Below are 13014 nucleotides of genomic sequence, written 5' to 3' on the forward strand. Positions count from 1 at the left end.
GTTTACAGCTTCCATGCAGCACAAGAGAACAACACAGCTGCCAAAGATGAGCAAAGAGAGACGCCTGCGTGTTATCTCTACATACGCAAATGTGGCATTATAGTGTCTAGCTGGGTTTTTAGGTTATCAAGCACATTTAGTGCAAGATGGAGAAATGGCCAGATACTTTCCACCTGGGGTGGGAGTCAGGTTATTGCTGAGGAGGCAAGCAACTACCTAGCCAACAGGCGCATATCAGGAATGCGTGGGCAATGACATGCTACCTTGGTGAACAAAACTGTGACCGATTAGCTCAAATACAAAAGGGGCATAAAAATTCCATTGGTTTAAGACCACTTCCTGTGCAAAGCAATACAAATGTAATTTTTGATGTCAGTTTTTAATGCCTCTTTGTGTGTGACATTGATGCAGAAAGAATGCTTATCCATCACCACAAGAGAGAAGTGTGTTTTATACACTGCTAAGAGAGACACATTCTGCTATGATTCACCTGAAATCGTTCCAGGTACTGAGGAAGCTTCGACTGTTCTGTTTCCTCGATGTCTAACTGCTCCACCAGTTTTTCCCACTCCTGCTTGTCTTCATCTTTTTGGGACTGCTCCTCTGAAACCCCATCAGCTGAAGTCAGAGCCTTCAGCACTGCGTCCAGCACATGGAGCTGTGGAGCAGAAAGAGGGTCAGCAACTACATGTCTTATGGCCCAAAAGCACATGGTGAAGAGAGGCTGGAAAAGGCGAAAGAAAGCAAGAATGAGCTCTAAAAGACTGTGAAAAGATTTCTCTTATAAAATTGTAGAAAATATAAATGGTTATATTTTTTCACATTATAAACACCCTATCAGATGGCATGGAAAACAGTACAAAACAAATAGTAGAAATAAGCAAGCCAGGCTGGGTATGGTGGCTCATGCCTGTAATCTCAGCACTTTGGGAGGATGATGTGGAAGGATTGCTTGAGCCCAGGAGTTTGAGACCAGCCTGGACAACATAGGGAGACCCCATCAAATAAAAAAAAAAAAAAGCCAAGCATGGTGGTGCACCCCTGTGGTAGGTCCCAGCTGCTCAGGAGGCTGAGGCAGGAAGACTGCTTGAGCCTGGGAGGCGGAGGCTATAGTCAGCCATGATCACACCACTGCACTCCAGCCTGAGTGACATAGTGAGACCCTGTCTCAAAGACAAAACAACAACAAAATACCAAATAAGCGAGCTAAGAATTATTTGTATAAGTGAATCAGCACAATGGCAGCTAAGTTCGCTTTTAGTTAGCCAGATAGGAATCCAGGAATAATGCTTGATGGACACTAAAGTACTTCCTACTTCCATGTCTTTCTTCCTCAGTCAGTTTGGATTTGGGACAAAGGGATAGACAACTACAGAACACAACCAACCAAAGGCCATTTTAAGTGTATGTTAAAGCCTCTGGATATAGGCAAGGGTTCCCCTCAGAGAAAGATTTTAGCTCACATGGTATCTGTAAATTAAGGATCAGTGTAATTCACATAAGCTGCTGGCAAAGACCAGAGATGCATACATGAAATTCATTTGAATGAGGTGATTTCTGTGACTTAGGGAGTAAATTTAAAAACAGAAGATTTTTGTTTTGACCCCTCTCCCCTCTACTTTCACTTTGAGGTACATCTCCCTTGACCCACGAAGGGCCTAATGATCAGAAATGGGATATTAACAACAGCAAGGCCAGCAGAAACACCTGCCTGGAAACCAATTAATCCTGTCCATGTCACATCAGAACACAAATCCTAAAAATATGCCAAGGCCTTTTAATACCACTAATACATCACACCCAAACTGGACACATAGCACATTTTTGCTGACATGTGAACACATTTTCTACTGTTAGAATGCAAAGATTGCAAATCTGGCTGAGATTGGAAGGAATATTTCCCTAGCAAAGTATTTATGTATAATTTTGTGTTTTCAATCACCAGTACTGACTATAGCAGGGTTAAAACCAGTATAGTAACAAATGTATATCCTTTGTTATAAATGTCTGGCAAACAGCATAATGATTCACTATACATAAGTGTAAGGTGACAGGACAGACACCAGACCTGACCACCTCAGGACTGAAATGAAAGCCAAGGGATGAGCCCTAGCAACCAGAGTCAAGAAAAAACAAATACGTGGCTCTATGGTAACCTTTACACCATGGTAACAAGACAACCAATGTCCTTCTCAGGCCTCAATTGGCTGTAAAAGCTGTTTGGACAGGAGCAGACACTACGGCTGCCTGTGGGGTGTAAGGCGCATCATGTCTCCTGGAGTTAGAGCAATCCCATGCTGTAAAGGGTCCTAGGTGACCAAGAGGCGCGAGCTTTGGGACTGGTGGGAGGGTAGTGTTCTTGCTCTGGTAAAGTGAACACTTCAGAACTTTGAACGAAACATCTGGGTCAGATCTCATCAGCATCACACATTCACACAGAATGGTTTAAGACGGTTCCATGTCTGGTCCTCAGATTCATTTCTTGAGGACTTTTATGGGGAAAAATGCTACGTAGCCTACATGCTATGTAGACTACATGGGGTTACAGAAATGGCAAACATATTTAAAACGAAATTTTACCCTCTCTTGAGTTCTCAATGAGCTTTTTTTTTTTTTTTTTTTTTTTGGTAAGGAGGTGAGGGACGAGGCAGTGGAATAGTTTTTTTTCCTACACAATGAACTATAAATCAATGTTAATCAAATTTTCTAGTGCCTTTGGTCAGGAGCATTGAAACTGTTTGTGGTTTTGCATTTTTTCAACTGGATAGGTACCTATTCTATAGAAATACAGAAAGTACGGGTAGGGGAAAGACAATGAAAACAAATTTAAAGCTCAGGTTATGGGAAACAGATGGCTAAATCTTACTGCCTTAGAGCTGAGGAACATACCGCTTCTCTACACAGCTTTATGTCTTCTGGGGAGGCAGCCACTTTCTCCATCACTTGCAGGGCTCTGTCAAGGTAGCCTGGTTTCCATATCAGAGGCATGTTGTGGTACACAGCCCGTAGCCCTTGCTGCAACTCCACCTTCCCTGTGGCCAAAAAGAACAATAAAGAATGCTCAGCTATGTCTTCCCACCATTTCTAAGACTGAGGACCTGAAGGCCCAAGTGAATGTTCACCTGGCAGCTCTAGAAACAGAGAAGGATCATTTCAAATCTGTACCAAGAGACTCATCTCATCCAGTGACACTTCAGATGGATAATGAAGAATGTGGTAAAAATTCCATTTTGTAATGCAAAATTACATGAACTTGTTTTTCTTCTTTCTCATTTGGGCTGGTGAGATTTTCATGAGGATGTATATATAAACCACTGGGCTGAGGGCAACTGAGAAGCTGACATATATGGCTCTAGGTAAGGATACCCTTAAAAAACAAGTCAACTGAGATACAATTTTTGTTTCAAGAACAAAATCTTCCCCAGAAAAAGAAATCTCACAACTTTCCTACTGTGAAAATTTTGTCAACATCTGACCACCTTCCCTGCTAGGAAATGTTTGCCATTTTTTGGAATCCTTCAACACACCCAATCCTTATGAAAAAAAACTTCATCTTTCCCTTCTTTCCTTTGAGTTTCACTGGTTTTAAAATCACAGAGTTCATGCTCATAATCTTTTTGGATCTCTGGACGTGAATGTTTCTCTGGGTACCTCAAGCCATCACACCTGGAGTTCAAGATGTGGACACTAGACAGCAGGATCTTCTGGTAGAGAGATGGCTGTCTGTATTCCTGTGGCGCAGAACCTCTCTGCACTAATGACCAAAGTCACCTTGAGCTGTCCATTCTTAAATCTACCTTCTTTTATCTTTCCTGGGAAGGAGGATTTGGGAAAGCCAGAGTAGGACACAAACAGACAAAGCTTATCAGGAGACAGCTAATTTTAGACCTTTAAGGTGCTTGGGGCTGGGCTGCAGTTACATTCTGGGCAGCTGCTTCCATCAGGGTTGAGTGAGGCTGCATGGCAAATGACACAATGAGAGCAAAGAGCTTCTGATCTGATGGCTGCCATCACAAAGAACCAGGGCCTCTGCTCACAAACCACAACAAAGTACATTTTCTTTGCCCTGTCACTTCTGACCAATTCAGGCTGTGTGACAGTCCTGAATGCTAATCTGAAAGCAAAGGAAAATACATGTAAATCAACATCAAAAGTAGGTGGCAAGTAAGGAAAAAATGATTTTTAAAGAGTGGTCAACTCCTTTGTGAGTCTGATAGACAGTCAATAAACTCTGAAGTTCCTCTGAGTTATTATAAATCAGCATCAATAATAACACACTACATTCTGTTGGCAAAGATCAACTTCAAAAGCAGTCAAACTGCTATAACTTTGTGATTTTCAAAAACAAAGGTAAGCAGAAGCAATGTATAATTGAGAGATTCCTAACTACTTAAGAGATAATGGGAGAATAATGAAATAACATGCATTTAATAAAACTCTGTAAATCAGGACAACATTTTATGTACATTTAGGTTGAACCTTATTTGCCCAGATTCCACACAACCCAGGTTCTGAGGCCATTCTTCAGAAGGCGTTGTCCTCTTAACCTGTCTGATTCTCAATGCAATCAGGGCACAAGAGGAAAGCCACCATCGTACCTCCTGGTGCAATCACATGGTGCCCATGAACTACTCCACTTTTCCTGAAGTGCTACTACTTGTGCTCTTCCCTTACCTGAAAACAATGCCAAAGATACAAGTTCAACTCTAACTCTTAATTTCTTACCTTCTGGACTTTAGATCTAAAGAGACAGAAAGATCTTTGTTAATACTGGAAAAGATTCTACTAGCTAGTCTCCCTAAACAGGGCCAGAACATCCCTTTCTTTCTTTTTGATCCCTTCCTCAGATTGATGACCACTGAATATTATTACCTATGTCCACCAGAACTAGTTCTTGCTTTGCCAGTGATGGCAGGTTTTAAGAACCCTCTTTACTCTCTTATGTAAGGCCATCAAGGTCTATTTTTATGTCTGAAAATGAAGGCTAATTGGATTTCACTGGTAAATTTAAATCAAATTACAATTTTATCATGAACTGGAAGAATGCAACAATTCTGACCATGAAGAACGATATCTGTAAGGATCATTTAGCTTACCAAGAAGTGCACAGCCATACAACTGGGAACTGAAACCCACTGAGTTCTTTTGTTTTAGGCCTGGAAGCAATAGGGATCCACCAAAGTTCCTCTCCTCTTCCCACTGCAACAGAATATACTGGATCATGATCCATCTAAGCAATGAGTACTTTATACAAAAATGTGACTTTTAATGACACGAGGAAAAGAACATGTTATAGCATTAAGTAAACAAAGAAGAAGAACAAAGCTATATATACATTATAATCCTAATTTTGTGAATAAAAGGTACTTATGTAAAAGAAAAATATAGGAAAGAAATACCCTATATGTTAATAAATTTTTGGGCAGTGAAATTATGAGCAATTTTGGTTTTATTCTCTGTATGTCTTATTATTTTCCAAAAATTTGGCAACGAATAAGTGTTTCTTTTACAATCAGAAAAGGAAAACAAAACAAAAATAAAGAGTACATTTTACACCAACACTCACTTGAGACAATCAATAAAGATTCAACACATTATCAACCCCACAATGACTCACACTGCTGTGGCCTGATCAAGCAAGCTTTTGAATTTTAAACAATTTAGCAATGATAGGACTTCTTCAGAGTGTTAGAATAAATACCACTATTAAATTGCTTTTAGATAGATTTGTGCCTCTCAAAAACAAATGAGGCAATCAGAAACAGTGATCATTTCTTTCAACCCAGGGTGCAAAATTACGCTTCAATAAAAGTGAAGCCTTTAGAGACATGGGGGAAACAAAGGGCAGAAACACAAGCATTGCTAAACCTGCTGCAGACTAGTAGGAATGATGACTGGAGGACTTGCTGGTAATGCGGTCAGGGGAGAGACTTGGCAACTCCCCAGTGGGATCTGTGATCTTCTTGGTGCCACATGAGTACACACTGGACAGAGCTAGAGCTCCAACTGTGGCTTCAAAACATAGAACACTAAGCTCAGGCTGCCCTGCACTGGTCTCTGCACCCAGAGATTAGAGAGGAAGCAGAGAATGAATAATGTCTGCAGGCTGCAGTTACAGCCATGTGCAAGTGAGGCACCCCAGATGTTCACAGGCACCCAAACCTCTTTACTGTGAGTAGCCTTTGTGCAATACAAGTGTCATTTCTTGAGGCTGCTCCCCTATCTTTGAGAAAAGCAAAGACCTCAGGAGAAAAACAACCCCTTCAAGCACTTTGGCAGCACAGGTAAACAAAAGAGTTGGTAATTAAAAACCAGGTCATTTTACTTTCAAAAGGAAACCACTCTAAGAAGTTTGATTTTCCCCACTTAAAACTGCATGAAAAGTGGGGCCAGCGAATAATAAATAAGGAGCCTTAAAAACATTTTTCCCCCCTGTAGGGAAAAACATGAGCTACAGTATCAGGCTGTAGCAGGGTTTATTAAAGCCAAACGAACACTAAAATATCTAAGCACTAGATACCTTTTATGTGTTAGGAGTCAAGAAAGGGTGGTGACAGTGACTGGGATGGTGATACTTCTAAAGGACTTCAAAAAAGATGAATGAAAACAAACAAATGACTGTCTTAGAAATTCTCTGATCATTGTCTGGGACTCCTGCAACTACTGCTGCTTACGTGAAGCTATTCATGTGTCAACATAAAATAACAGATCTCTTCCAAGCCTTTAGTTTCTTTTCTTTTTTTCTCTTTGGAGATAGGGTCTTGCCCTATTGCCCAGGCTGGAATAAGGTGGTGTGATCACAGCTCACTGTAACCTCAAACTCTTGGGATCAAGGGATCCTCCCAACTCAGCCTCCTGAGTAGCTAGGACTATAGGCATGTGCCACCATGTCTGGTTAATATTTTTTTTATTTTCAATTTTTGTAGAGATGAGGTCTTGCTATGTTGCCTAGCTTGGTCTCAAACTCCTGGCCTTAAGCAATCCTCTTGCCTTGGTCTCTCGAAGTACTGAGATTACAGGCATAAGCCACTGCTCCCAGCCCAAGCCTTTAATTTCTATTGTAGATACTATAATGGATTAATTCAGGTGTTGTTTCATCAATGCCCTCAAAGTTTTTCCATTTTATGCTTTGCCTCTTCCATTAATACAAAGCAAATCCTCATTCTCCCAGCTTCCCCGCTTTACTCTCCATTTCATAGCTAGGCATCTTAAAAGAGTTGTCTATACCTCTAATCATTCTACAATCCATTCCAATTTGGTATCCTGCTCCATTACTCATATGGAAACAAAGGTTACAATTTAGTGCCTCCCATGCCACTAATGCAGTTAGTGAACTTTTTTTTTATTCCTCATCTTATCCTACCCCTTTGGAAGCATTCTACATAGTAGACCATCTCTTCCTGTGGATTCTGTGGTCCAACACATTCCTGATTTCCCTTCTTTTTACTTTCTGGCTCACATTGGAAACATTTACACAGGAATGTATAAGTCACTTTTTGCAACCATTTACACATGGATGTATAAGTCTCCAAAATTGTATCTCCAGTCCAGATCTTTCCATTAAGCCCCCAGTTCCTTGGTGAAATCTCGTGACTGTCTCAAATGAACTTCAAAATGCAACACGTTCAGAGCCACAGTAACGACTTTTCTCATAATATCCAGTCTTTTCTCAAAGTTCCCTCTTGCAAACAACACATAGAACCCCTTCCATCCAGATGTATGAGTCAGAAACTGAGGAGACAATAAGTGACTCCTGCTTCCCTGCCTCATCTTGTTATCTACCTCTCAAATATGCCCACTCTCTAACTGCGTCATATCCTGGTCTCTATGCTACCATTATCCCTTGCTCAGATTCAAGGCAGTCTCTCAAATCGTCTGACCACAGCCATCCTTGCCCTGCTCTGATAGCTTACCCACAGTACAGCCAGAAGGACCTTATCAAAACACAGATTTGATTATTATATGCCCTCTGCTTCTAACTTTTCAAGGGCTTCTCACTATTTTTAGAATGAACACAGAATAGCTTAGTATGGCCTACATTTTCCAACCCTATCTCACTCCACGTCCTCCCTACCATTTTCTGTCGTAACTCTTCTTCCAGCCCATTTCTTTTCACTAAGTTTTCTGCCACAGGGCATTTGCACATGTTATTTCCTCTTTTTGGACTGTTCTTCCCCTCCTTAGCCAGTTAATTACCAGTCATCCTTCAATAGTAACCTAAGAAATATTTCCTTAAGGAAGCCCTTCCTAACCAATTTAAGTTTAAAATACAGAGAAAACTCCCTATAATATATTCTTTTCATAGATTTCTCCTTTGTAGTATTCATGACAGTCATAGTTTTATACCTGTGTGATTGTTTTGTTTAAACGTCTGTGTTCTTCCTAGATTGTAAGCAGGAAATATTTGCTCACCATTATATAACTAGTACTTGCCAATGTATGGAATTTGTATGTGTTCAGTATAGTATATTTAATGAATTAATAATGAATGTGGGATATATCATAAGATTATGACACTCATCTTAGAAAGGCATAACATGCCATCTACTCTTTAGAATGTGGGCTGGACTAAATGACCTCTTCAGTTTCTCCCCAAACTGGGATTTTTTGATGTTTACAATTGAGGTTAAGGGCAGATGGCAGAGGCAGACTGACTGGCTTTACCAGGTGGCTTCGTTACCTGCTAGCTGGGGGGTTACTCTGTAACATCTCTGGGCCCCAGTCTCCTTATCTGCCTAGGGTTGTTGTGAGAATTAAATGCATTAATACATTTAAAACAAGAATACAGCCTGGTGCAAAGTAAGTGCTACTTAAAGTATCGGTTATTGCTATTGTTATTCTTAGGACAACAATAAGCAATGATTAAATATGCGAACCTAAGACCTGAACCCAAAACTTGGTATTGTAGACTTTCCAAAACGGAACTGCCCTAGAGAAACCTTAGGAAAATACTGATACAAATGAAATAATCAGTATTTAATGTCCCAGGTAATGGTCAACGTTAGCTGCCTCACTGCCTCTTTGACATGCCATGTCCAGCTCTCAATGATTTCCAACGACCCATTTCTGAATGTTTGAGGTGCACTTAGCCTAGTTCAGGTTTCAAAATATGCAATCACTTTTGACTCAAGTGGAACAACCTCCAATTCCATTCATTAGAAACCAGTAACCAAAATGTACAGAATAAACACACATTCCTGGTTGTGCCTGGCCACAGAGCAGCAGACACCTTTTTCTAGCTTTTGAGAGCAAGCCCCTGCTTGCCTTTTCTAAAGTTCTTAATACTGCTTTAGGGAAGATCACTTACACTGAAGTCTGTCTTCTCTGCCAGGCAATGAAATAAAACATAGAGGGAGAGAAGTTGGGTGGAAGGCACTTCAAAGGCTTCTTGCATCATGACCTCAAAAACCACAGATAAAGCATCTAGCAAGAAGACGAAAGTAAAAATCAGAGGAAATTAGTTGTAGGTAATATTACCAAATCTCTTTTAACTATAAACACTCTTAAAAAGTGGGGCATGGTAAACAACAACAACAACACAGAATTAAGAAGTAAAATATGCAGGCTCTGGCCCTAGTTCTTCCACAAACTAGCCTTTTCCTAAGCCTTTAGCTTCTATTTTACATACCAGAATGAACTAAATCAGGTGCCACTGCACCAATGTCCTGAAGGACATTAAACAAACCAGTAATTTCTCTTGGCTCCCAGTATCATCTTCATAATAATAAATTACTATTTGCTTCATCTACTTCAAAAGAATTTTGGACAGTTCAACAAAATAATACATATGAAAATGGCTCAAACTGTGATGCAAGTTTAAGGCATCATATCTATCAGCTAGAAGAGCTAAGGCATAAAGGAGACACATATATTCTCAAGGTCACCCTGACAAGCAAAGCAGAGAGGCTGGTCTGACTGCCCTATTCTCTGCTCTGGTACCTTCTCACTGTTAAGGCAGAAGAGGACAAAATGCTAAAGGAAACCCTAAATCTCAGGTATTATTTCAAAGAAAGCAAAATAATGACTATAAAAAGGACAATAAGGCTCAGTTTAAAATACTTGTTGGAAGGGAATGGGAAATGCTCATTCATAAATTATAAGCCTCTGAGTATAACATATAACATATTTGTTTGCACATTAATGCTGGTTATTAAAGCCTGAGAAGTGGTCTTTAAGCAATTTTTATTTTCCCTTGATATTCTACAACATAGATGGAGGCCAAGAAAATCAAGTCAAACAATTTCTTTCTGTAGTTATTTGGTGGTAAAGTAGAGAATATTAACAATGGCTTAACACATAGTGCCTGTTCATATCACAAGCACAACAAATATTTTTCACTTAATGAGTTTTTTTTAAACCAATTTTTACATATATTCCTAACTATAAAATAGCACTGATTTGCAGCTGTTCCTAGCAAGCTGGTTGCACATGTTGTCATGGTTCTGAATGAGGCCATAGGCATGAATGTCTGTTCTTTTTGCAAATGGGGAAACTGAGATAGACAGGTAGACCAGGTAGTCATCTAATAAGTCAGTAGAAAATTAAGAACCTGGAAGGAATTTTCTTTTACATAAACAAGCCAGTAATATTTTAAAAGAGCATAGGCTAAAAATTCAGTTGAAAAAAAAAATCTCATTTCTGCCAACTGTTCATTACTGAATCCAAAATTATACTTGAAAAATAAATTTACTTTATCCTTTATTTATATTCTACATTTCAGTCAGTTTGGGAAGTGAAATTAGATTGGACAATATAATTAACTTACTTTTCCTCTATAATCATTTATGTACTTTGATATTTTTTATCTTAACAAAAATAAAAATAATATTTTTAAAAATTTTGCATAAATGATAATCGTCTAAACTTTTCTGACTAAAAGAGTGATGAAGAGATGTTATTAAGAAATAAAAAAGGGGAAGTTCCTACATTTGTACACCTCCCTTTGGGAGCCGGAAGCCCTATAAACACTGAATCTGGGCTTAGTTTCTTACCTTTGTAATTTTCTTTCTTTATGAAAGAATCCATCAGTAAATTGAATGTAAAGTTATCTGGAAAAATTCCATATTGAACCTATAATGAAATGAACATAGCAGGAAAAAAAGAGAAAATTATCTAATTTAGTCTGTAATATATGCCTATGTTATTCAGAATAAAACTTGCCACTATTAGCTTTAAAATATTTGACTATCATTTTACAGCATCTGTGACAGTGAAACAGAAGCCATGACTCATGAGGTCTGGTATGAGGCACTGTTGGTCAGTGTGAGAAAGTTGTGAGTGGGTGTCTGATATAAGACAACTGATATGTAAAAACTAAGGCTTCAATTCTAACACCTCATCATAGCTTAAAAAAAAAAAAGAAACCCACACAACCCGCCTAACTGGTTCAGTGACTCTTTTTATAAAGTATGAATAACAATGCAAAAACTCTCACGAGAAAGCAGACATTACACAGCATTTTCTGGTTCTTAGCCTGGCTTTTCAGGTCCCAAGAAATATGTCAACAAATATTTGCTATTAAATTTCTAGAAAGTTGTGTCATACAACTGAATACTTGAGAATTCAGATTTCTTAAAATGTGGACCCTTTAGCACCTGCAGGATGTTGACTTTCTCGGAGTGTTTTTAACAATACAGATTCCTACATCTCAGACCTACAGAACCAGAATCTCTGGGAATTGAGCATAAAAACCTGAATTTTTAGTGAGCTTCTCGTGATTTTCATGCATACTCATTTTACTACCAGTGATCCAGATTGTGGCTGCATTTTTATCTGTTTCAAATTCTTCAGTAATGTTAACCACCATTCCCCACAGGCTCCATTCTTCCTTCTTGCAACCAGTAGAAACACCTGAGGAATTTTCTAAACTATATCCTTATCTCCTTGAGAGATTTTGATACAGTCCTAACCCCCAACTGTGAATCACCACTGAGCTGACTCATTGTTTCCAGGAGTTATATATAGGAGCCTCAGGTGTGCTGAAATGGAAACATGTCTAAAAAATCACTATTTTAAAGGTTGTAGCTCATGGCCAGTGTCTATATTTCTCAAAGCAGTCATCCAAATCAGTATTAATCCCTAGGGCAGGGTAAAAACCAAAATATTTTAGGATGACAAATCATTAAAGCTGAAAGGGATTTTAGAAATCAACTGGTCAATGATTCTCAACCCAGGCTGTAAATGAGAACTGAGAGCTTTAAAAAACAAACAAACAAACAAACAAATAAACAAACCCAATGAGGGATGAACAGTCAGGGATGAGGGATGATACTACAATGGTGGATACATGTCATTATACATTTGTCCAAACCCATAGGATGTACAACATTAAGAGTGAACCCTAATGTAAACTAGGGCTTTTGGGTGACAAGAGTTTGTCAACATAAGTGCATCAATTGTAATAAATGTACCACACTGGGGCAGGATGTTGATTATGAGGAAGGCTATGCATGTGTTGGGGCAGGGAGTACATAGAACATCTATGTACTTTTCACTCAGTTTTGCTGTTGAAGGAAACAAAAATATTTCTCCCCCAAATCATTGAGGATGTTAAGTGAAAGACACCGAAAATGCAGGGGAACACTCTGCCACAGCCTCCAATTGCCTAATGGCAGCACACAAATCCTTCCTTCCTAGAACAGCACTTGCTTCTAAGCCCAGAGAAGGCACCAGCAGGCACCAGAGGAATCTGAGAACAGATTTTACTATCTTCCCACATTTTCCCACCTTTTGAAGACTGTAACTTTTCCTTCCTTTGTCTTGTCACTGTATAGGATTTATGTCCCTTGGTTGAAATACTATTTCAGCAAAGCCCTAAGCCACTGCCTTGAGATAGAAACACTTTTGAACTGAGGCCTTTCCTGTGTGATGAGTACAGCATATATTAATAATCTTCTGCTTGTTTTTCTTTTGTTAATCTGACTTTTGTTTTCAGCAGAGTGTCTCAACTAAGAACCTAAAAGCAAAAGAAAATAAATTATGTTTTCTCTCCTACACTGTGAACCTGAAACTGAC

General features: G+C 39.1%; 1 protein-coding gene across 2 annotated transcripts in view; it reads right to left on the reverse strand.

Annotated features, from left to right (window-relative positions):
• Nucleotides 1–13014, reverse strand: part of MRPS27 (mitochondrial ribosomal protein S27) — a 99734-nt gene that overhangs the window by 3653 nt on the left and 83067 nt on the right. For both annotated transcript variants that reach the window (XM_001098829.5, XM_015140263.3), the window contains 5 exons: nucleotides 10992–11070; nucleotides 9308–9423; nucleotides 5097–5199; nucleotides 2890–3032; nucleotides 491–658 (listed from right to left, as the gene is read on the reverse strand). In XM_001098829.5, the coding sequence (XP_001098829.3) occupies nucleotides 491–658; nucleotides 2890–3032; nucleotides 5097–5199; nucleotides 9308–9423; nucleotides 10992–11070 (609 nt within the window). The remainder of the gene's footprint in view (nucleotides 1–490; nucleotides 659–2889; nucleotides 3033–5096; nucleotides 5200–9307; nucleotides 9424–10991; nucleotides 11071–13014) is intronic.

The sequence above is a fragment of the Macaca mulatta genome, chromosome 6, assembly GCF_049350105.2.
Source record: "Macaca mulatta isolate MMU2019108-1 chromosome 6, T2T-MMU8v2.0, whole genome shotgun sequence".
Lineage (NCBI taxonomy): Eukaryota > Metazoa > Chordata > Mammalia > Primates > Cercopithecidae > Macaca > Macaca mulatta.